The sequence below is a fragment of the Artemia sp. Qi Xiang Cuo genome, chromosome 13, assembly GCF_049724085.1.
Source record: "Artemia sp. Qi Xiang Cuo chromosome 13, ASM4972408v1, whole genome shotgun sequence".
Lineage (NCBI taxonomy): Eukaryota > Metazoa > Arthropoda > Branchiopoda > Anostraca > Artemiidae > Artemia > Artemia sp. Qi Xiang Cuo.
In genome coordinates, this window is record NC_142806.1 from 57,565,403 (window position 1) to 57,590,535 (window position 25,133).

The 25,133-nt window shown below is 36.8% G+C and overlaps 1 protein-coding gene across 1 annotated transcript in view; it reads left to right on the forward strand.

Annotated features, from left to right (window-relative positions):
- LOC148945463 (angiotensin-converting enzyme-like) overlaps nt 1-15,612 on the forward strand; it is a 129,007-nt gene extending 113,395 nt beyond the window's left edge. The window contains exons 14-15 of the mRNA XM_089099407.1: nt 9,964-10,124; nt 12,603-15,612. Of these exons, the coding sequence (XP_088955533.1) occupies nt 9,964-10,124; nt 12,603-12,691 (250 nt within the window). The 3' untranslated portion in view covers nt 12,692-15,612. The remainder of the gene's footprint in view (nt 1-9,963; nt 10,125-12,602) is intronic.
- Nucleotides 15,613-25,133: the final 9,521 nt, after the last annotated feature.

Genomic DNA, 25,133 nt, shown 5'->3' on the forward strand with positions numbered 1-25,133 from the left:
CCTATTTTCCAGCCTCTCATACAAAATCGTAGAAACCATGACTTTTTGTAGAGTCAGGCGTCAAGTATTGAAGCGCTCTTTTAATCCCTACTTTCCAGCATTTCATATAAAATTACAGAAACAATGACTATTTTAGAGTCAGGAGTCAAATATTGAAGCGCTCTTTTAGTCCCTACTTTCCAGCCTTTCATAGAAAATGGTAGAAAAAATGACTATTTGTAGAGTCTGGCGTCAAATATCGCAGCGCTCTTTTAGTCCCTACTATCCAGCCTTTTATAGAAAATGGAAGAAACAATGAGTATTTGCATTGTCAGACATCAAATATTGAAGCGCTCTTTTAGTCCCTACTTTCCAGCCTTTCATAGAAAATTGTAGAAACAATGACTATTTGTAGAGTCAGAAGTCAAATATTGCAGCCCTCTTTTAGTCCCTACTTTCCAGCCTTTTATAGAAAATAGTAGAAACAATGACTATTTGTAGAGTCAGGCGTCAAATATTGCAGCACTCTTTAGTCCCTACTTTCCAGCCCTTCATAGAAAATGGTAGAAACAATGACTGTTTTAGAGACAGGCGTCAAATGTCGCAGCGCTCCTTTAATCCCTACTTTCCAGTCTTTCAGAGAAAATGGCAGAAACAATGACTACTTTAGAGTCAGGGGTCAAATTTTTGCAGCACTCTTTTAGTCCCTACTTTTCAGCCTTTTATAGAAAATGGTAGAAACAATGAATATTTGTAGAGTCAGGCGTCAAATATTGAAGCGCTCTTTTAGTCCCTACTTTCCAGCCTTTCATAGAAAATTGCAGAAACAATGACTATTTTAGAGTCAGGCGTCAAATATTGCAGACTCTTTTAGTCCCTACTTTTCTGCCTTTTATTGAAAATGGAAGAAACGATGACTATTTGTAGAGTCAGGCGTCAAATATCGCAGCGCTCTTTTAGTCCCTAGTTTCTAGCCTTTCATAGAAAATAGTAGAAAGAATGACTATTTGTAGAGTCAGACATCAAATATTGCAGCGCTCTTTTTTCCCTACTATCCAGCTTTTTATTGAAAATGGTAGAAACTATGATTATTTGTAGAGTCAGACAATAAAATATTGAAGCGCTCTTTTAGTCCCTACTTTTCAGCCTTTTATTGAAAATGGAAGAAACGGTGACTGTTTGTAGAGTCAGGCGTCAAATATCGCAGCACTCTTTTAGTCCCTAGTTTCTAGCCTTTCATAGAAAATAGTAGAAAGAATGACTATTTGTAGAGTCAGACATCAAATATTGCAGCGCTCTTTTAGTCCCTACTTTCCAGCCTTTCATAGAAAATGGTAGAAACAATGTCCATTTTAGATACAGGTGTCAAATATCGCAGCGCTCTTTTAGTCACTATTTTCCAGCCTCTCATAGAAAATCGTAGAAACCATGACTATTTGTAGAGTCAGGCGTCAAGTATTGAAGCGCTCTTTCAGTCCCTACTTTCCAGCCTTTCATAGAAAATTACAGAAACAATGACTATTTTAGAGTCAGGAGTCAAATATTGCAGCGCTCTTTTAGTCCCTACTTTCCAGCCTTTTATAGAAAATGGAAGAAACAATGACTATTTGTAGAGTCAGACATCAAATATTTTAGCGCTCTTTTAGTCCCTATTTTCCAGCCTCTCATAGAAAATCGTAGAAACCATGACTATTTGTAGAGTCAGGCGTCAAGTATTGAAGCGCTCTTTTAGTCCCTACTTTCAAGCCTTTCATAGAAAATTACAGAAACAATGACTATTTTAGAGTCAGGAGTCAAATATTGCAGCGCTCTTTTAGTCCCTACTTTTCAGCCTTTCATAGAAAATGGTAGAAACAATGACTATTTGTAGAGTCAGGCGTCAAATATCGCAGCGCTCTTTTAGTCCCTACTTTCCAGCCTTTTATAGAAAATTGATGAAACAATGACTATTTGTAGAGTCAGACATCAAGTATTTTAGCGCTCTTTTAGTCCCTATTTTCCAGCCTCTCATAGAAAATCGTAGAAACCATGACTATTTGTAGAGTCAGGCGTCAAGTACTGAAGCGCTCTTTTAGTCCCTACTTTCCAGCCTTTAATAGAAAATTACAGAAACAATGACTATTTTAGAGTCAGGAGTCAAATATTGCAGTGTTCTTTTAGTCCCTACTTTTCAGCCTTTCATAGAAAATGGTAGAAACAATGACTCTTTGTAGAGTCAGGCGTCAAATATCGCAGCGCTCTTTTAGTCCCTACTTTCCAGCCTTTTATAGAAAATGGAAGAAACAATGACTATTTGTAGAGTCAGGCGTCAAATATCGCAGCGCTCTTTTAGTCCCTACTTTTCAGCCTTTCATAGAAAATGGTAGAAACAATGACTCTTTGTAGAGTCAGGCGTCAAATATCGCAGCGCTCTTTTAGTCCCTACTTTCCAGCCTTTTATAGAAAATGGAAGAAACAATGACTATTTGTAGAGTCAGGCGTCAAATATAGCAGCGCTCTTTTAGTCCCTACTTTTCAGCCTTTTATAGAAAATGGAAGAAACAATGACTATTTGTAGAGTCAGGCGTCAAATATTGCAGCGTTTTTTTAGTCCCTACTTTCCAGCCTTTCATAGAAAATAGTAGAAAAAATTACTATTTGTCATTGTCAAATATTGCAGCGCTCTTTTAGTCCCTACTATCCAGCTTATCATAAAAATTGGTAGAAACAATGACTATTTGTAGAGTCAGACATCAAATATCGCAGCGCTCTTTTAATCCCTACTTTCCAGCCTTTCACAGAAAATAGTAGAAACAATGGCTATTTGTAGAGTCAGACATCAAATATCGCAGCGCTCTTTTAATCCCTACTATCCAGCCTTTTATAGAAAATGGTAGAAGCAATAACTATTTGTAGAGTCAGACATCAAATATTGAAGCGCTCTTTTAGTCCGTACTATCCAACTTTTCATAGAAAATGTTAGAAACAATGACTATTTGTAGAGTCAGTCGTCAAATATTGCAGCGCTCTTTCAGTCCCTACTATCCAGCCTTTTATAGAAAATGGTAGAAACATTGACTATTTGTAGAGTCAGACATCAAATATTGAAGCGCTCTTTTAGTCCCTACTTTCCAGCCTTACATAGAAAATTGTAGAAACAATGACTATTTGTAGGGTCAGGCATCAAATACCGCAGTGCTCTGTTAGTTCATACTTTCCAGCTTTTCAAAGAAAATAGTAGAAACAATGACTATTTGTAGAGTAAGACGTCAAATATTGCAGCGTTGTTTTAGTCCCTACTCTCCAGCCTTTCATAGAAAATGGCAGAAACAATGACCTTTTGTAGAGTCAGGCGTCAAATATCGCAGCGCTCTTTTAGTCCATACTTTCCAGCCTTTCATAAAAAATGCTAGAAACAATGACTATTTGTAGAGTCAGACGTCAAATATTGCAGCCCTCTTTTAGTCCCTACTTTCCAGCCTTTCATAGAAAATAGTAGATTCAATGACTATTTGTAGAGTCAGGCGTCAAATATTGCAGCGCTCTGTTAGTCCCTACTTTCCAGCCTTTCATAGATAATGGTAGAAACAATGACTATTTTAGAGACAAGCGTCAAATGTTGCAGCGCTCCTTTAGTCCCTACTTTCCAGCCTTTCAGAGAAAAGGTAGAAACAATGACTATTTGTAGAGTCAAATGTCAAATATTGCAGCGCTCTTTTAGTCCCTACTTTCCAGCCTTTCATAGAAAATAGTAAAAACAAGGACTATTTGCAGAGTCAGGCGTCAAATATTGCAGCGCTCTTTTAGTCCCTACTTTCCAGCCTTTCATAGAAAAAGGTAGGAACAATGATTATTTTAGAGACAGGCGTCAAATATCACAGCGCTATTTTAGTCCCTACTTTCCAGACTTTCATAGAAAATGGTAGAAACCATGATTATTTGTAGAGTCAGATGTCAAATATTGCACCGCTCTTTTAGTCCCTACTTTCCAGCCTTTAATAGAAAATGGTAGAAATAAGGTCCATTTTAGAGACAGGCGTCAAATATCGCAGCGCTCGTTTAGTCCCTATTTTCCAGCCTTTCATAGAAAATGGTAGAAGCCATGACTATTTGTAGAGTCAGAGGTTAAATATTGCAGTTCTCTTTTAGTCCCTACTTTACAGCCTTTCAAAGAAAATGGTAGAAACACTGACTATTTGTAGAGTCAGGCGTCAAATGTTGCAGCGCTCTTTTAGTCCGTACTATCTAGCCTTTCATAGAAAATGGTAGAAACAATGACTATTTGTAGAGACAGGCGTCAAATATACCCCTAATTTATAAACTCCTCCAGACGTTAATGCAATACAGGCTAGTTCGAGGAAATCAAGGACGATTTAATGCTTCTGTTGGACGGTGAGAGGCACCTCGACGAGACTGAATACTTTGAGAAGTAGGAGCCAGTGGGAAATCTCAATATATTCAGCTAGTCATCTAGAGTCACCTAGTCACCTAGTCACATAAAAGTCACCTAGAGAGGCTGTGTGGATGGTCTCTAGACTCATTTTGATTCACCTAAGACTGAAGAATTTTGTAGCATGTAAGTTTTTTTTTTTTGGAGATGCATCAAGGAAAGGCTTCCTTCAGAACTTCTCTGGTGCCTTTCTGTTAGTGACTCACAGACAGCATTGTGCCATGCATCTCAATTACCATGTATCTCGAACACCTAAAATGAAAAGAGAATCCCTAAGATTCTCGGATTTTGAATTAAAGATTTAACAATAGTGATATAATTTTAAGCGAAATTTCATTCGTTTTGACTTTAGACTAGAATATAAATCCAATATAGCCTATGATTTTTGTAGGTGGTTGAAGATGATATATTCTTATATCACGAAAAATAAACTTTGAATTCTCGCTATATTTGGATGAACGCAATGCAATAAAAGAATAAGGTTATTAGAGTAATTAATGTTCCACCTCAATAGGACCGGTCATGGGCGTTTGGTATACAAAGTATTTTCATTTTAAAGGACCAAAATATAGCGATTCTTTCATAACAGGAAATGATATTAACATTTTTTTACGGTTAATTGTTTTAATATATACATAAAACCAATTATTTGACTCTTTCCTTAATTATATTAACTACGTACATCGATTGTTGAAAAAGTTTTAATCTCGGTCAACTTTTCAATGCGCCTGTTTTTTTTTATAGAATATTCATTAATCTATTTGGACTTTATTTATCTTTTTCTTATGTTTTTATTAGTTTTTTTTTAAATAGTTCAAGCAAGTAACTTGTCTTTCTTAACCCAGGTGCGTGCGCAAAACTAGTTTTAGATGGGGCCAAATTTTGCTTTAGGGACAAATAAAAAAAATTAATTAAATGACAGATAATCAAAAAAATTATAATTTGATAAGCGCGGAAGAAGCAAGTACCACCTCTATGGACGTACTATGTCAAATCCAGCTGGCCTTGCTATTCACATGATCCCTACTACTGATCAGTATATGCTTCATTTAAGATGTAGCTTGTAAAATAAGAATCGTAGTAACTTGAATAAATATTTGCCAAACAGTTCGTGATAGCGAGCTGTAAGTAAGGAGCGACCCGGCTCAATAGTAACCAAAACTCAAAAAAATGGAATTTTGATACCAAAAGATACATAAAAAGAATTTGATTTTTATGCTGAGTTCAAATATATAAGCTTTATTAAGTTTAATTTTACCCATCAAAAGTTACAAGCCTTGGAAAATTTCAATTATGTTTCAAAAGGGGAACCCCCCTCTAAAATTAATAAAATCTTAATGAAATTCACATCATCAAATTCAGCGTATCAGAACAACCCTATTACAGAGGTTTCAAGCTCTTTCCAAGGAGGGATATTTCATGAGGAAAGGGAATTTTTCATGAAGGTGGCGCCGGATTTCCAAGCATTATTTAAAAAACGATCAGACATTAAATATAAATAAACAGGTTTTTTTCAAAAGAAAGTAAGGAACTAAGGAACAATATTAAAACTTTAAACAAACAGAAATTATTTCGTATATGAGGAGGTTCACCCCCTCGTCATTACCTCGCTCTTTACGCTAGATTTTTTTTTAGTACTTTCAAAAGAGCTATTTATTCTAATTAAACGGCCTTTGTGATTCAGGGGTCATTCTTGAGGAATTGGAACAAAATAAGAGCTTTAGCGTAAAGAGCAAGGTATTAACGAGGGGGCAAAGCCCCTCATATACGTAATAATTGCTGTTTGTTTTAATTTTTAATGTTACTATTTACTTTCAGTTGAAAAAACTTGTTTTTTTATTTAATAAACAAAAAAAGACTGCATCTTTTTTAGTCTACGAGATTAAAAGTAAAATTTCAGAAGTGAAAAAGAAAGAAATATGTCAAGGTTTAACTCTAATATCCAATTCCAGCAAGTAAATGTGTATTATTTTCATTTCAGACAATGGGATAATGGTATAAGAGCGGAAATTTCAATCTTCGTTACGAAAATACTGTCCGGTATTTCAAACTCAGCTAAAAAAAAATTATGATAAATAGAAGAAAACAATCTCATATGAATAATTTGGATAAAATTCTTCAAATTGAACCGAAATCAAATAATTATTAACTCTCTAACTATGGTTTACGACAATGCTGTTTAATTTTAATGCATCAAAGAATTGACAAAACTTTCTCGAGGCAAAGTTTCTCGTGCTGAAAACTGTGCTCAAGCAACCGAAATTAACTCGAAATCAAATAGAAGTTAACTCTTTGGTTATGAATTCTGGCAATACTGTTCAATTTGAAAATGATGTTCGTTCTGACCTATGCAAATGTATCAATGATCTTAAATAATTTCTGAGACCACACTGGCTAATCATGATAAACACAAAATCGCGAAGAAAGGAAACGAGGACAAACGAGGATTTTTTGTTTATCAATGATCTTGTAATGTGCCGAACAATTGACCAATAGTTCTTCCTTTTGAGGAAGAACTATGTTCAAGGAATAGAGATTGAGCTGAAATCTAATTAAATTTGATTTTTTTTTAATTCGTTTCATGAAGTTAAGTCATCTCAGATACTAAAGTAACAGTTAATAATTGTCAACATAAAGATTATAATATTGTTATGGGCTAATTTTTGCATGAAAACAGAATACCTTCTAAGCAGACGCAGTGTTTAGATCAAATAACTAGTTTTTTCAAACAGTTCGTGATAACAAACTGTAAGTATGGAGCGACCCAGTTCAATAGTAACCGAAACTCTAAAAATTGGAATTTTGATACCATTAGATACATCAAAGGAATCGGAGTTTTATGCTAATTTTAAATATATAAGTTTCAACAAGTTTAATGTTACTCATGAAAAGTTACGAGCCTGAGAAAAAATTGCCGTATTTTCGAAAAAAAGAAGGACATGCCCCATAAAAGTCGTAAATCTTAATGAAAATCTTACCATCAGATTCAACGGGTCAGAGAACCCTACTGTAGAGGTTTCAAGCTCCTTTCTGCAAAAATGAGGAATTTTGTATTTTTTGCCAAAAGAATGATCATGGATACGTGATCTTTCGATCCAGTGGTCCTAGAATGTCGCTAGAAGGCTAATTCAAACGTAAATTAAAAGTTCTAGTGTCCTTTTTAAGTGACCGAAAAAATTGGAGGGCAACTAAGCCCCCTCCCACGCTCATTTTTTCCAGAAGTCAATAGATCAAAATTTTGAGATAGCCAGTTTGTTCAGCAAAATCGAAAAATCTGATAACTGTGTCTTTCAGAACGACTTAATCCCCACAGTCCCCGGGGGAAGGGCTGCAAGTTATGAACTTTTCCCATTGTTTAGGAAGTTTACAGACGTTTTCAGGGGGACTTTTTCCTGGTGGGGATGGAAGGGTTCGGGGAAAGGGGGTTACGTGGCAGGACCTTTCCATATAGAAATTTTTCATGGTGGAAGAGAATTTTCCATGAATAGGGCGCCGGTTTTCCCAGCGTTATTTAAAGAATGATCAGAAATTAAATAAAAAAAAACGTTTTTTCAACTGAAAGTAAGGAGTGACATTGAACCTTAAAACTAACAGAAATCATTACGTATATGAGGGGGTTCACCCCCTCGTCAATACCTCGCTCTTTGCGCTAAAGTATTTTTAGTACTTTCAAAAGAGCTATTTATTCTAAATAAACGGCCTTTATGATTCGGGGGTCATTGTTAAAGAATCGGAACAAAATTCGAACTTCAGCGTAAAGAGCGAGGTATTGATGAGGGGGTAAGCCCCCTCATATACGTAATAATTTATGTTTGTTTTAAGTTTTAATGTTTCTCCTTACTTTCAGTTGAAAAAACTTCTTTTTTATTTCATCTAAAATAAGTCGATATACAGTGTCGAGAATGTATGTGTTGCGAATCTTCGTTTCGGCTAATTTAACTGGAGAATATATGTTTCGTATCATTCTTAGCTATATTTGAGGTAGACTCTGAAACATTTAATAGTGAACAATATTTTATAAATAACAAATTCATCTAAAATACTATTTAAATGTTCTTTGTAATTTATATTTATAAAAATCATATTATTCTGAGAAAAGGGGTATCTCAGAATTGTTTTAAATTGTTCTTTCAACAGCTGTAATACAAACAGCTATTTCAGGCTATAGCTTAATATACTCTTGGGCGATAATTTGATTATCTGATATATTGATATATTTCTTTTGATACATTGAAATTTTACATAATGTTTTTCTATGGATCTTATTTGAACTTTACAATGCCAGGAAAATTTTCATCTCTCAAGTTAAATTTTCAGAAAAGTTCCGTGGCTTGGTGAGTTCTAATCCCATTCCCAAAAACTGCCCCCCCCCCCAAAAAAAAAGTTCTTTATTTGTACATAAGATGTGTTCTAACTTAAGATGAGCATAAAAATATTAGTCAAACAGAATGAAAAAAGGTGATCCAGGAATGTGCTGGCTCCGTATTACGTGGAAAGCAGACATGATAGTCACCACGCTATAGAGCGATCTCAATATGGCTCATATAAATTATTATTCAGGTGCAAGAAGATTCAAATTTATCCCCCTCCACCCGTAAACATTTTTTCCGAGTAGAATACCAGAATATGAGTATATTTACAAACCATCCAAACATTTTCCTGTCTTGGTTATTTTAGAGTCCATTCCCCAAAGACTGGGCCCTGAAAAAGTACGATGGATTTGCGTGTTCTGACGTAAGCTAGCAGTCGAAAATAAAAAAATAAAAGTGGATCTATCCGGCATTGAGCTGGATAGTTTAATATGGTTTTACGCCATGGAACCATCTAAATTGACCGTATATAAATCATGATTCAATTCTAAGAATGTTAAAATTAGTTCCCGTTCCAACAATTCTGAAATTCCGTGAAGAATCTTAGAGTGTAAGCACATTTACTAAGATTGCCATGAAATTTCCCTGCTATTCGTGAATTCGGAATCCATCCAGAGGTCTTCTTTATGACAAAATTTGCTGTATTTGTGCATGAACCAATATATACAATGGAAAACATTAAGGGAAATGCAATATTCTACTCCGTTGATTTTTTGAAATAAAATGAACTTGGTGGAAGTGGGGGTCATGAATAAATAGATGAAAGCCAAGACATATGGTCTCTATGATAGGCAACGCTGGCATAACCTTTTCAGCAGTGTATAAAAATTATTCATTTAACTTATAATAAATAGTCTGTCATCCATCCTAGGGCAGAAGTAAGGTAGATAGGCATAGAGTAAGGATAATTCAAATAGTCTATCAGTTCTGTGAGCCATTTGAAGGCAATTGGAGATCCCAAATAAATAATCCAAATATTTATGACTGACCATGTCCACAGGACTTGCAGGCGATTGGGCAACTGAGATTGTTCATATTATATGGGCGTATAATATGAATAAAAATACAAATCTTCTTAGAAAAAGGCTTAATAAGTTATAAACTATGGATCCGAGCCCCAAAAACAAAACAACTCAAACTCTTATTTAGCAGTTTGCAAAACTGACATTTTATTCACTCCCATAGGTCCGTGTTGGCCTTGGGCTCAGCTAAACCATCACCAGAAGCAATAAGGATTCTAACAAATGGAAGAACAACAAAAATGGATGCTGCGCCAATACTGGAGTATTTTGAACCATTAATGAGATGGCTGGAAGAGGAAAATGCTGAATTGCCCCTTGGATGGCGTGAGTGTTCTTTAATGTGTTATTTTAGCATTTGTGAAATTGTTATATTGAAGATCATATAATGCCGAAACCTGGACGCATTAGTTGCTTATTTCAATTTTAGGGCACGTACATAAAAATCAATCGAAATAAAAAAATAGTTATAATGTATTCTGCAAGCCCATTTTCTTTCAGTGTTTTTTTTGTACAGCTATAAAAGATAATTTTCGAGTCATAGTGGAAAATTTTGAACATATTTTTAGAAGGTATTTGAGCATCTTCCAATACAACAGTACTGTATTTTTTTAAAAGCTTAGTTTTATGAGAGAAACACTTTCTTTTAAGCATTCCCAAATATTATATGTAGAAATTTTCGGTACTTGTGTCTTATAGCCACCACAATCAATTTCTGTCGAGAAGCATAGTTTGGTTAATGCTAATAAAATAAAACAAATTATAATGAAGATATAATACTTTAGCAACAAAATTATGAAAACTACAACAAAGAATTATTACAACTACAGACCGCATTATACTAAATACGTAACCTAAACTAACTTAACCTAACCAAATACCACCTAAATATTTAACTAAAATATAGCTACAATGTAGTTTCCCACCGAGCCGAAGCTAATATTGTGGTATAAAGACCATGAAAACCGGTTATTGGCTCATGTTCTATAAAAGAAAAGTACCAAATTTTCGAGCTAAGAAGCGTTTTGTTAGATTATTTTCTATCAAACAGTTCGTGGTAACGAACTGTAAGTAAGGAACAACCCGGCTCAATAGTAACCAAAACTCACAAAAACGGAATTTTTTATACCAATAGATATATCAAAAGAATTGGCTTATTATACTGATTCCAAATATATAAGTTTCATTAAGTTTGGTCTTACTCATCAAAAGCCTGAGAAGATTTGTCTGATTTTCAAAATAAGGGGGAAAGACCCTGTCAAGCTCCTCTCTGCAAAAATGTGGAATGTTGTAATTTTTGCCCGAAGAAAGATCACGGATGCATGTTTATGTTTTTTTTTAGTTTTTTTTCCCTCAGGGTTGATCGTACCGACCAAGTAGACCTATAACTTCGGGAGAGTTCTCATTTCCATAAAAATGAGAAGTTTTAGTGCCCAAAAAAGAAGTTTTAAGCCGCCAAAAAAATTGGAGGCCAACTAGGTTCCCTTCAACGCCACTTTTTTTCCCAAACTCGTCCGATAAAAATTTTGAGAAAACTATTTTGTTCAGCATAGTTGAAAGGACCAATAACTATGACTTTGGAGATAGCATGACCCCCCCCCCCTAACATCCCATGGGGAAAGGTCTCTAAGTTATAAAAGCTGTCCGTTGGTTTCGTATATTATTTGTTATTAGGAAGTATGTATAAATTTTTCGGGTGGGGAGGGGAGGACGAATTTTATGCGAGGGAGATTTTGCACGGGGGACAGTTTTCCATTGGTATGGAAGTTTCCAGGGTCAGTGGAAATTTTACACTGAAGGAATTTGCCGGAATTCCTATACGAAATTTCTGTATATGTCTTGCTTTCTCTTTACCGGTTTAATTTTACGCATGGAAATATTAAGGGTAATTATCTCGGGTAAATTTTTGCCAGGATTGAACTGTCCAGAGGCTATTTCCGTGGGAAGGGGAATTTTTCCGTGGAGGTGGAGCCAGATGTCCCGTCGTTATTTAAAAAACGATCAGAAATTAAATAAAAGAAAACAAGTTTTTTCAACTAAAAGTAAGGAGCAACATTAAAACTTCAAACGAAAAGAAATTATTATATACATGAGGGGGTTGCCCCCTCCTCAACACCTCGCTGTTTACGCTAATGTTTAAATTTTGTCACAATTCTTCAAAAACGACTCCTGAAACACAAGGGTCGTTTAATTAAAACAACAAGTAACTTTTTTTCCTTCCTTTCAGTTGAAAAAACTTTTTTTTTAATTTAATTTGTCAAGAAGGATGGTATTGGCCAAGAAGGTTTGATAATGGCCTTTGTTCGACTAAGCATTGGAGATACCCATCTATTACTAACAAAACTTCGAAACATTAATACCTGAATTTTGGAAGCCATCACTACCACCGCCCCCGGCATTTAATAGTCGTATTGCCAGGTGCCTGATATAATCCGTCACATCCGCATATGGCACGGAATACATCCACATAATATGGGCCCAGATTTCAAGAACCACTTCAAAGATCTGCACAAATGTGCTTTATTCGGCAATATGGTTTTGAAGTGGATATGGATAAAAACTAAATCCAGACTAAACATTTTTCACGTTAACTCAGTGGTTGTTGTGTTTTTTATTATTTATTCATTCATGTTTTTCATATTACGAATGATGAATGGAACTGTTTGCGAACAGGGGCTCCCTGCTTTTGTTTCTTTGGTAAAGGGAGAAAACTGTGATCAGTTCTTATTTTGTGTATGTGCCAAGTAAGGTTGCATGAAAAACCGGAAAGTCCAATAAAAGTTGAATTATAATTTTTAATTCTAGGAGGTGAAAACGGCGCTGACGTCAAGACTAGCGTTGGAGTCCTCACAACAATTGTGTTATCTCTTATTTCCAGATTCATCCTCGAATAAGTAGTAGAGTACGGTACTAATTTTGATTCTTTTCCAGGACGGTGTATATTTTATATTATAATTATAATATTTAAGTGTTTACAAGAATTTAACAGTGGTTAGTCATTCAAACTTTCGTGCAATCCTATCTATTTATTAGTATATTGTGACGTCATTTACTACTTTGCTTTTATGGTCTTCTTTATTTCCATTATTGTTATCTCTATACGTAGCTGTACCTAGTATAAACTATAAGTCAAACCGTACTATAACTAACTATACTACGCTATACTATGCTAACTAAATACAAGTCGTTTATAGTAATGCAAAAGGTGTTATGCTTGACAACATAAAGTTTTACAGGAGAGTAGAAAAACCGAGAAATGTTGGTTTCTCTTGCCGTTTGTCAGCGTTTAATTTTCTTCTTCTTGTTTTCTTACATTTTCTCCCATTGATTTCTTTTTGTCCAAAGTTTAAAAGTGTTAATTTCAACAAATTACTCATCCAACCAGAAAAATTAGTTATTTTTGACTGAAAAAGAGCGTAGGGGGACGTTAGCCATGAATTAGCTAAAAAGTGTTTCATTTTAAGACATTAAATGAAATATAACGTTTTTCCGACAAAATAATTTGTCCAACTATCTTCTCCGAGGAAGAATTTATGGATGTATCTTGTCCCTTATCAACATTAATCGTAGTTACTTTAGCAACGCGAAAGACTAGATTCTGACAATTTAAAAATTGACTAAAAACTGATTTATCTGGAATAAGTAGTTTCTTGAATTTGTAAACTTTTAAACTGGATTGCTTTTTTGTGATTCTTTTAAGGATTTGAAATCCCAGGGAAGACAGGTATTGGTGGATAGGCTGGGTGTTCTATCTCTCTTAGAACTTTTGCGATAAGAGGGATAAAAAATGGTTTTAAAGTTTCTCTAAGTTGTCTGTATTTTACCAAAATGTTATTTTCTTCAAGTTAAGAGAAATTAGGAAATAAAGTATCTCTCAAACCCAGTAAAATTATATTCAAAGACCCACTTAATTTCTAAGTCTAAGGATTGTTTTGAATATTAAGAAAGAAAAGAATAAACGCTACCCAACAAGGATCTAACGAAATAATGTCAGGTCAAATAATGTCAATGTCATCTTGATCCATCAAAAATATATCTGATGCCCAGGTTGGGGTCGGAATACTTTCGTTGACACAAAACTTAAGCTGCCTCACGGAACCCCAACATTTGCTACGCTGTAATATTTTAAATTGTTTAATGGGTTAATGTGTTAATTTGAAATTGCTGAAGGGATTTCACATAAATTGAGCATGTTGTGTAGGTGGTAGTATTCCTTAATTTCCCCTATTAAGGGGAAATTAATTTCCCCTATTTCCCCTTAATTTCCCCTTAATTTATTATTTTTCCCTTAATATTTCCCCTTAATTTCCTCTAATTTCCATTTAATATTTCCCCTTAATTTCCCCTATAACTCATTAATTAGATATATCAAAATATGCTTATTCTATAAACATAGTTCCAGAAGGCTGCAATTTATTTCTTAATTTAGGCCCAAAATTATATTTATATATCACCTATAAATCCCCACGGGCGTAGATTCAACAGATATGTCATTGCTGTTTCGGCTAAGGGTCGTATTTGCGCACTCACACTTTGAGAATAAATGCCAAAACCCTTTGCTGGCTTTTCCGCAAGAGGTGAAGAACAGGTAGGGGCATCACTAGAGCGGGGAAAGGTGGGTATTTGTCCCTCTAGATCCCCCTGGGATCACCGTCGAGGAAAAGAACGACGGTATACATACAAACCTTAAAGCACAACATTATTTTTTGTTACATTTTAAGGTGTAAAATATACTGAATAAGCAAGTCACCTTAGAGGTTAAAGCAAAGTTCCATCTTCGTAGGAACGCTATGAAATAACAAAAAGTACAATAATAGCCGGAAGTCAGGTTGGTACGCTAGGGGGGGGGGGCTCGGGCTCATATGTTTTCCCTTGAAATCTAAGGATTTTTTCCATTTTAAGGTGTAAAATGTACTGAATAAGCAAGTGACCTTAGAGGTTATAGCAAAGTTCCATCTTCGTAGGAACGCTATGAAATAACAAAGTACAATAATAGCCGGAAGTCAGGTTGGTACGCTAGGGGGGGGGGGGCTCGGGCTCATATGTTTTCCCTTGAAATCTAAGGATTTTTTCCATTTTAAGGTGTAAAATATACTGAATAACCAAGTGACCTTAGAGGTTATAGCAAAGTTCCATCTTCGTAGGAACGCTATGAAATAACAAAGTACAATAATAGCCGGAAGTCAGGTTGGTACGCTAGGGAGGGGGGGGGGGTCGGGCTCATATGTTTTCCCTTGAAATATAAGGATTTTCCCCATATTTTATTTTTAACTAAACTGTATTTTTGTTTGAAGCTACACCCTCCAGAGAAAAGAACAACGTATATGCCTCTGGAAAATGTATCATAACTGCGCTAATTTGTACTGGACAAATTTTGTTTTGCGTTTAGCTGGTTCTAAGTGTCACCTATATCATCTATGTCACCTATGGTTCACCTATGTCAGCTATGGTATCATGTGTCAGCTATGGTATCACCTATGTCACCTATGGTTCTAAGTGTCACCTATAATATCCCTTCCCCTATTGATTAAACAAACTTCGTTTCCGATACGGGATATATATTTCAATCAGTAATTTAAGAAGTTGGAGTTCATTCGGGCATATTCGTGTTCTTTTCTATGGATACATTTACCCAGATTTGTGGACTGGATGATTCAAATAAATTTAAGGTTATCTTATACTTGTTTTCTATTTAGTTTCTGAAACTTATTAGTGTACAATTTTGGTGTTACTTCTGATTATATTATTTCTTGTATATATTATTATTCGCTGTGTAATTCATTATGTTGTATTATAAAACTGTCTTAGTAACTAATCAAGCATTTTGTTTTTTGAATTTATGTTAGTATTCTTATACCGTTTACAATTTTCTATTTAAATTAGATAAATGGCTATTTAAATTTTTGGATATAATCAATCAAATAATCAATATAACGGTAATACAAATTCAGAAATATCATAAAACTAAATCTTGTGTTTTAATAAATTGGGAACGACAGATAGGTTTTATCTTTTCTCTTGCAAATTATTGCAAGAATACAAGAAATTATATATAAATGACTGATTTTTAAAAGAAGAAATTACTTTTACTTAATAAAATATATGTAATAGCTTCAATGAATTTTAATCGTGTCAACCATGGCCGTATCCAGGGGGGGTACCCGGTTTGAACCTCCCCCCCCCCCCCGAAATTTTTGACCGAGTCGAAAATAAGTCGAAAATTAGTAAAACCAAGGTAAAAATCAGTAAAATTAGTCGAAAACTGAGTCAAAAATTAGTAACCCCCCCCCCCGAAAAAGTCAAAAATTAGTAAACGCCCCCCCAAAAAAATCCTGAATCCGCCCTTGGTGTCAACTAAACAAATTAAACTAATCAGTCAAAGCCTCTCAGACAAAAATATTACTAGTTTTAGTTCTTAAGTTTTGTTAAAATTTTCTTGTGGAAGCACTGTATCTAGTGTTAGATAATTTGCCTACAGCCAAAAATAATGAGTATACTTTGGATATCAAATACTACATAATTTTCAGAAGCCAAATTGTCTTTACACATATTAGAATATATCCAATATTTTTATCAGTGCTTATGGCATAAGTAAGCACAAACCAAACTGTGGGAATATTCTTCAAGGGATGGATCGGGCCATTTTTTTCCAAGTTCTTTTTGAAAAAATTGAAAAGGCTCAATTTGTATAGCTGAGAGTTTGATTCCCCCTCCAAACCCATTTTGTCTTACATTTTTTATTTCATATTTGTTGTTAAACTGTTAGTTGTAACGAACTCTGAGTAAGGAGTGAACTTGGCTAAGGGTAACCGAAACTCTAAAAAATAAATCTTGACAGCGACATGTACAACAAAAGAATCACCCCTCTGTTAAAATTTTCGCTGAAAAATGCTCCCCCGTGGAAATACTCCCTGGATGATCTTCCCGGAAACTTTCCCCCACAGACTCCCCCTCCGTGGACAATTTCACCCTGCGGAAAATTCTTCCTGGAAAACTCATCCCATGAAAAATTCCCCTGTGGAAAATCCCCCCCCCACAGGCAAAATTGAGCAGTCATAGAGAAAGTACAAAATAAGCACCTCAAAATGTCGATCAGATGTCCTAAGGGATTACAAAATGACCAGCTATGAGCAAAGGTTCTAGGACAGGGGCTGGCTGGCCTCCAATACCTTTTGACTTAAAAAAAGACTAGAAGTCTCAATATCCGATGGAATGAGCATCCTCCGAAGGCTCTACGACCAAGACGGTGAGGCTGGGGATGAGTAAGGATCATCCACCCTTATATATGGAATAAAAACTGCTCATTTTTTGGGTTTAATGTTACTCTTTACTTTCACAATAAGAGCGTAGACCAGAAATATTCCTGGAAACAAAGAGGGATTTCATATAAATTTCTACCATCACCCTCCACTTTCCTTAGAGCTAATTTCATATTTATCTGAAGGTCCGATGAGAGTTGGGATGTTTCGGCATTAAAATGTATCCTTTGAGGCATCTGCCCCCTCCCTAACTGTGAATCAATCAGAGAACCCTACTGTAGAGGTTTCAAGCTCTCGTCTACAAATATTTTGAATAGTTTATTTTATAGTAGATTATATATAAATTCCTACCTCCATTCTCCCCTTTCCTTAGAGCTAATTTTGTATTTATCTGAAGGTTCGAAGAGAGTTGGGATTTTTGGGTATTAAAATGCATCCTTTGAGGCATCTGCCCCCTCTCTCGCTAAATTTGAAACAATTAGAGAACCCTACTGTAGAGGTTTCAAGCTCTCGTCAACAAATATTTGGAATAGTGTATTTTACAGTAGGTTATATATAAATTTCTACCTGCACCTTAGAGCTAATTTTGTATTTATCGGGAGGCTCGCTGAGAGTTGGGATTGTTTGGCATTAAAATGGAATCTTTGAGATATCTGGCCCCTCTCTCCCTAAATGTGAAACAATTAGGGAAGCCAACTATAAAGGTTTCAAGCTCTCGTCCACAAATATTTGGAATAGTGTATTTTACAGTAGACTATATATAAATTTTTACCTCCACCCTCTCCCTTTCCTTAGAGCTAATTTTGTATTTATCTGGAGGCTCGCTGAGAGTTGGGATTGTTTGGCGTTAAAATGGATCCTTTGAGGCATCTGCCCCCTCTCTCCCTAAATGTGAAACAATTAGAGAACCCTACTGTAGAGGTTTCAAGTTCTCCTCTACAAATATTTGGAATAGTGTATTTTAGCCAAAGAATGACACTGGATGAAGACAACAACAATTAAAAAGCAGGAAATTTAGCTAATACAGTGAAATTTTTTTTAAACCGGCCTCAGCCGGATATATCCTAACCCAATCTCAGCAAACTACTTATATAAAAGAAATAAAACTTACAATAAAATGGGATGTTTAAAACTACAATTGAAAAATTAAAACAATCCCAAGTTTGTTGTTTTTATGATGGAAAGGCAATGCGGTCTTCGCTGTAATTTAAAGATCGGGATCTGTGTTGTTTGTTGTTTTTCCCCCCAGGGATAATCATATTGAACGAAAGGTCCAAGAAAATCGGGAGAGACCTCATTTAAAATAAATTAAAAGTTTCAGTGCCCTTTTAGGCGACCAAACAGAAAAGAGGGCAACTAACTCCCTTCCCCTGCACTTTTTTGCCCAAAGACTTCTGATTGAAGTTTTCAAGTAGCCATTCGGTTCATCATAATTGAAAGGTCCAATAAAAATACCTCTGGGGAAGGCTTGATCCCCCACAGTCCTTATGGAAAAACTTTTAAGTTTTGAAATTTGTCCATTGTTTACAGATAGCATTTGTTATTGGGAAATGTATGGATATATTTTCGTGGGAGAACTTTTCGCGGAAGGGATTTCCTGGGGCGACATTTTAAACTTCTTTCTCCGAAAGCTGCTTTGAAATTTTCTGTTCGTTTTCAATTGCCATAGTCTCAAGTATTTCACCAGTACCCATTTCAAAATCAAATTTTTTTTCAACATCAAGATTTCACCAAGTATCAAAACGAGTATCAAAGTAACAATATAAAAGTAACAAAATATCAAAGTAAATGAAGTTTAAAGTGGCTTCGTAAATCTGTAAATCAAGATATCAAAGAACACTAAAATATCAGAGTAACAATAAGCCACTTGCATAACTTACAACCCTTGCCCCAGGGATTGGGGGCGGGGCTTTAACTTTGTAAACATAGTTATTTGGTCTCTGGACTATTTGGGTCAAAATGGCTATCTAAAAAATTGGATCAGATTCATTTGGGGAAAAAGTGACCTGGGGGAGGGGATAATGGCCCTCCAATCACTTTTGACTCTTAAAAAGGGAAGTAGTATACTCAATGTCCAGTTAAATGAGCCTCCTGAAAATTTTATACGACCATCCCTTCCATAAAAACCTTATATGCCCCATGCAATCCTTACACCGTGGCTCTGGGGGGTTGTGTCAACCCCGCTGGCATTTTTGTATGATCTTTGGGCTATTTTGAACAAAATCGCCATCTAAAGATTTCGATCAGATGAATCCTGGGAAAAGAAGACTTGGGACGGGGAGCTAATTTTCCTCCGGTCACTTCTGACTCTTAAAAGAAAACTAGAACTTTAAAAACCAAATGAGCTCCCTCCATAATTTAATCGACCTTCCCTTCCTTAAAACCTTATATGCCCCCGAGGCATAACCTATAGAACTTTCCCCCTAGGCTCTGCCGGGTTGTGTTGACCATGAAGTTTTTGCTATCTTATCTTTGGACTATTTTGAACAGAACAGCTGTCACAAAATTTCGATAAGATAAATTCAGGGAAAAGGGGGGAAGCAGAGGGGGCTAGTTGCCCTCCAATTACTTGTGACTGTGTAAAAGGGTACTAGAACTTCTGATTTCCAAACGAATAATTCCCTTCCGAAGTTTATACAAAAAATCCCCTTCCTTATGAAGTGCTTCTGGGGAAAGAATGATAAATAAATAATAAAATAATAAAGCCTAATAACCTTTACAATAGGCAGCGCCATGTCGTTGCCTCTGATAATTATGCCTCTGATATAACTATGATTATGCGATAAAATAAAAATTTTCTAAAAAACGATCTCGCCGCATTCTTGCAATGGGGATGAGATCAGCTTATTGCACCTGCATGGTTAGAAGGAAAGAATACTGGATATAATCATTCACGATAAAACAAAACTCTTAGGTAAGGCCAGGTGCATTTATTGCACGTGTTTACTTACGCAAAATCACGCTTGAACATCTTTAATCATAATAACCAAAATTTTTAGCTAAACTTACTTATTTGCTTACTTAACTCCCATCCTGCCAGGTTAGGCAATTCGGGGCTTCTCCTCTAATGCCATCATAGTAATATTTTAGGCATGCCCCCCTGTTTGTTACAGTCCTCAGTAGCACTGGGATGGGGTGGTTGGAAAAGCTTTCCCCAAGCTCTTGGGAGGTCGTTTCCTTGGGCGAGAGACATTTAGTCTTTATTCAAAGACCATTTTTGGCAGTTGGGCTGGCGGCATAAGCTGAACCTGTCGTAACCATCGAAACTGTTGGAGTTGGAGGGTCTGCATAATGGTTTGAGAGTAATTCAAAGAGGGCATTACTTGTTCGTTTGATACTCGGTGAAGGTAAGTGATGCCGCTTACCTCCCGGAGGGATTCAGTTTAAATGCCACCAGTCGATGCTTGTCATTGGCTTTTAAAATTCATATCTCTGCTTCATACACAACCACTGGAATCACTGAGGCACAAAAGAGTGGCATCTTCAGTTTTAAGGGTGGGTAATTATTTTTCCAAATAGATCGCTGTGACTTGAAGGATGCTGAAGCAGGCGCCGTGTCTCGTTTGATGTCTTTTGAGGAGTCATTTGTGGATACCAGCACACTTCCTAGCTAAATAAACTGATTGACCCCTTCGATTTACTTACCCTGAATAGTGAATTTGGTGAGGGGGACCGGTATCTGCATGCCGTGACACTCACATCTCCTTGGTCTTGCTGTCATTTATCATCATTCCAAAGGAACTTGCTGCTTCGTCAATAGTGTTTGCACTGGATTGAAGCTCCTCTATTTTTCATTCAGGCGATTAATATCATCAGCGTATGCAAGTAGGTCAAAAAGATACCTTTCAAAGACTATTCTCGTGTATTCGGGACAAGTGACTGCACACTATTTAAGAAATAGGCAGAAAAGAGTGAATGAGAGGAGGCCCTTGGAGAACACCTGTAGAGGTAGAAAACTCTTCAGTGAGTCCTTCACTAGTCTGTACCATGCTTTTCGCCTTCTCCTATATACTCCTTATAATATCCATAATATAAAAGGGAATTCTGTTGTGAGCCAATCTTGCCAGATACCATTTCGCCAGATTGCGTCGAAGGCTTGCTTACAGTCTATGAACAGTTGGTATAGTTCTTTACTGAATTCCAAATATCATTCCATGAATTGTTCGATGACAAATATCTGATCTACAGTAGATCTGTTTTAACGGGACTCAGCTTGATACTCAAGTATTACATGTTTCTTATGTGGTCTAGGAGTATTTTCGTGAGGATTTTAGCAGGTTGGCAAGTAAGTGATATGGGTCCATTGTTGTCATAATTGCTTCTGGATCATTCCTGTGCAAGGGGACTTACTGATATTGACTAGAACTCAGGATAGTATGTTATTTCCCACACAGCTGTTACTATTCGATGGTACAGATCAATGACGACGTCAGATTCTACTTTGAGCAAAGATTTCACTGATATGAGGGATTTCAGAGCGGTTTCTACCTCTTACTTTAAGGGTGGTTGGGATGTTTCCTCATTTATTTGAGCTAAAAACTTCCGAAGGACTTCAGTATCTGGATTTACTGTGAGATTTAGATTTTTCTGGAAATGCTCTTTCCAACAAGCTCGGATTCCAGCGTGAGTGGTAATTTTGCGCCCATTTTTATCCAAGAGATACAGGCACTTCGTATCTTTATGATTTACTAGTTCTTTAGTACGTTTTAACATAAAGCGTGCGTTACCATTTCGGAAGTCGACTACGCACTGCTGACACTTTTTGGTTATCATGTCTTTAAGTGCCCAGCGGTTTTTCTTCCCAATTTGGCGTTTGAGGGGCTTGAATATATCATTGATTTATTGATCTTGTTCATTTCGGAGAGTTCATTTCTTTTTGCTCATGTCACAATAGCTTGTATCTGGAAGATATACGGCCGAGATCAAGCTCGGCTGTCTCGCATATGGTCCTGCTACTTTGCAACACAAGCTGATGAATTTCGGCTGGGCTAAATAGGTCTCGTGTTTCTTGCATGATCTTCGATAGTTTATCGTTTAACTTCTTTCTATATTCCTGTTTTATCTTCTGGTCCTTCAAAGCTTCCACACGGAGTCTTGGGTTTTTTTTGCTTTGCTTTGACAACAGCCTTTAACTTTGGACAAATTGATGAAATAAAGAGGCTGTGATCAGTGTCAAAATCACCATCGGAGAAAGTCACTGTGTCTGTGAACGAAGATCTCCACCTGCTGAGTCTCTCTCTGTTCCTGTTAATCTGTCCGATTCCGAGTTTGCCCATGATATCTTCGTTTCCGCTGTTGTCATTTCCCAAGGTGGAATTGAAGTCTCCAAGGACTATAATAAAGTCTTTTTTTGGAATGGTGTCAACAAGGCTCTGAAGCTGAGAGTACAAATCTTCAGACTTCTCGTCTGACTTTGACAAACCAGGAGCGTCAACTTGCACTAGACAGAGGTTGCTGAACTTGATCTTGAGTCGGATCATCATCAATCTTTCCGATACAGAGACTACTGACGCTAAAGATTGTCTTGCGGTTTTGTCAGAAAAAAGCCGACTCCTCGCCTGTGTATTCCATCTTGCCTGCTAGAGAGTAGGTGGGTTGTGTGTCCTATCTGGTCTTCGCTGTTACCTGATAGATGCGTCTCTGAGAGACCAATGATATCCCACTTGTATTGGTTTGCTTCGTGAAGGAGGATGTCTTTCTTTCCTGGTTTTGCAAGTGTTCGCAGGTTTAATATTTCGATTCTGGTTGTAAGTCTTGAACACTATACTGGTCTATCATCCGTTTGAGACGGACTGTCAAATGTTGTCTAGATAGGTCCCATTACGGTTGGCTGTCAATACATCCGTTGCCCAGAATGCGGTAACTGGTCTATTGGTTTTTTCTAACGCTGTTATTCGTCGGTTCAATCGGAAGCAGTGGCCTTAGTTCGTGATCTCATTAAATGCCCAATCATAATATTATAAACTGGAGCATTTTCTTGGATTACTTTCGGAACAACGGCAAGCCAATCCTCTTTGCTTCTAGCAGGGACCATTGACACCCTTATTTTGTGTCTTCCGTCCTTTCTCTGTTGTCCTCTGAATAGGATCCTGCTATGACGGTATTTTGCAGTACAATGCAGTTTAACCTATTGATGGGGGAAGTTTTGCAGCTAATGGGATGTGTCCACATGCTGGTGGGCCCAGCTCAGTCTGCATCGGAGGGGCCTTCTTCCTCCTTCACCTGCTATACACACTTCTCCTCCATCCCAATCTATTCAAACTCTCCCTATTTACACCCTTAGAGTAAGTTTCTATTTTTCTTAAATCTTTCCTTACGACATCCTTCCAGCCCACTCCAGGTCGACTTGCTATTCGTTTAGCCCTAGACAGTTGGCTGAAAAGAACAATCTTTGGCAATCTGTCATCCTTCATCCGCAGAATGTTTCCTAGCCGTATCAACATATCTCTCATTATAGCCTAGAAATTGGAAAGAAGCCGCACTTTCTGTACAGCCTACCTTTTTGAGGTATGGTCAGTCAGTCGGGTACCCTAAAATGGGTCAGCAACCCACGGACCGTGGGCTGCATGCGGACCACGAGGCGTATTGATGCGGCCCGCAAGAACCTCGCCGCAACGCATCTAACGGACCATATTATTCACCATAACAATACACAACGAAGTGAAAAGGGGTACCATCTAGCATTCTGCGATGTAGCTGATGGGTGTTTTGCTGATGGGTGTCATCTGGTATATAGTGGGACAGGAAAATATGGTAAACACTGAGATATATCCCAGCATGTGTCAGATGAAACCCATCTACAAAATTTAGGGTAATTTTTTTTCAAGAGGGCTTAAGTAAATCTAGGTTGTAAAAAGAGCATAAATACAATATCATAGGCAGCGCAATCGCTCTGCCTAAGTAAAGAACGATATTGGCACAATGAATTACTTATTTATTTATTTTTTTCTTTAGATCAGGGCACTTCGTATCGAAGGAGTTGTCGTAGAAACGTTCGATTGGAAATTGGAGTAGCTTGTGCCAACTTTTTCCCAAAAACATTCAATCAAAATTTTGAGATAGCCATTTTTTTCAACGAAGTTGAAAGTTCTGAAAATTAGGTCTTTAAGGATGACAATCCTCCCACAGCCCTAAGGGCAAGGGTTATAAGTTTAACCCTGGTGGCATATATGGTTTTCATAGAAAATGTTGTCGTTGAAACTTCAAAATGGGCTCATTGGATTGGAAATTGAAATGGCTAGTGCGATTTTTCATAGTCGGAAGTTATTGGAAGGCAACTAACACCCCTTCTATGCCCACCATTTCCCCTAAAACATCCAATCAAGATTTTGAGATAGCCAATTTGTTCAGCGTAGTTGATTTCCAGATAGGAAATATATTTTGAGGAGGGCACTCCCCCACAAACCTCAGGGTGAGGGTTGTAAGTTATGCCCTGGGGGCATATAAGATTTTTATAGAAAGTGTTATCGTAGAAACTACAAAAAGAGCTCATTCGATAGAAAATTCTAAGTGTCCTTTTTAATAGTTGAAAGGGATTGGACGGCAACTAACCCCCCTCTCACCCCCACCTTTTCCCCAAACACATCCAATCAAAATTTTGAGATAGCCATTTCGTTCAACGTAATTGAAAGTTCTGAAAATAAGGGCTTTGAGGATGACAAACCCCCCCCACGCCCCTCACGGCAAGGGTTATAAGCTATGCCCTGGTGGCATATAAGGTTTTCATAAAAACGTTGTCGTAGAAACTTCAAAATGGGTTCATTCGATTGGGAATTGAAATGTCTAGTGCCCTTTTAAATATTTGAAAGTGATTGGAAGGCAACTAACACCCCTTCCACGCCCACCAGTTCCCCAAACATATCCAATCAAAATTTTGAGACAGCCATTTTGTTTAATGTCGTTGAAAGTTTTGGAAATTATATCTTTCAGCAGGAAACTCCCCCCCACAGTCTTCAGGGCAAGGGTTATAAGTTATGCCCTGGGGGCATATATAGGTTTTCATAAAAACGTTGTCGTAGAAACTTCAAAATGGGTTCATTTTGGAAATTATGTCTTTAAGGATAACAGCCCCCCCCCC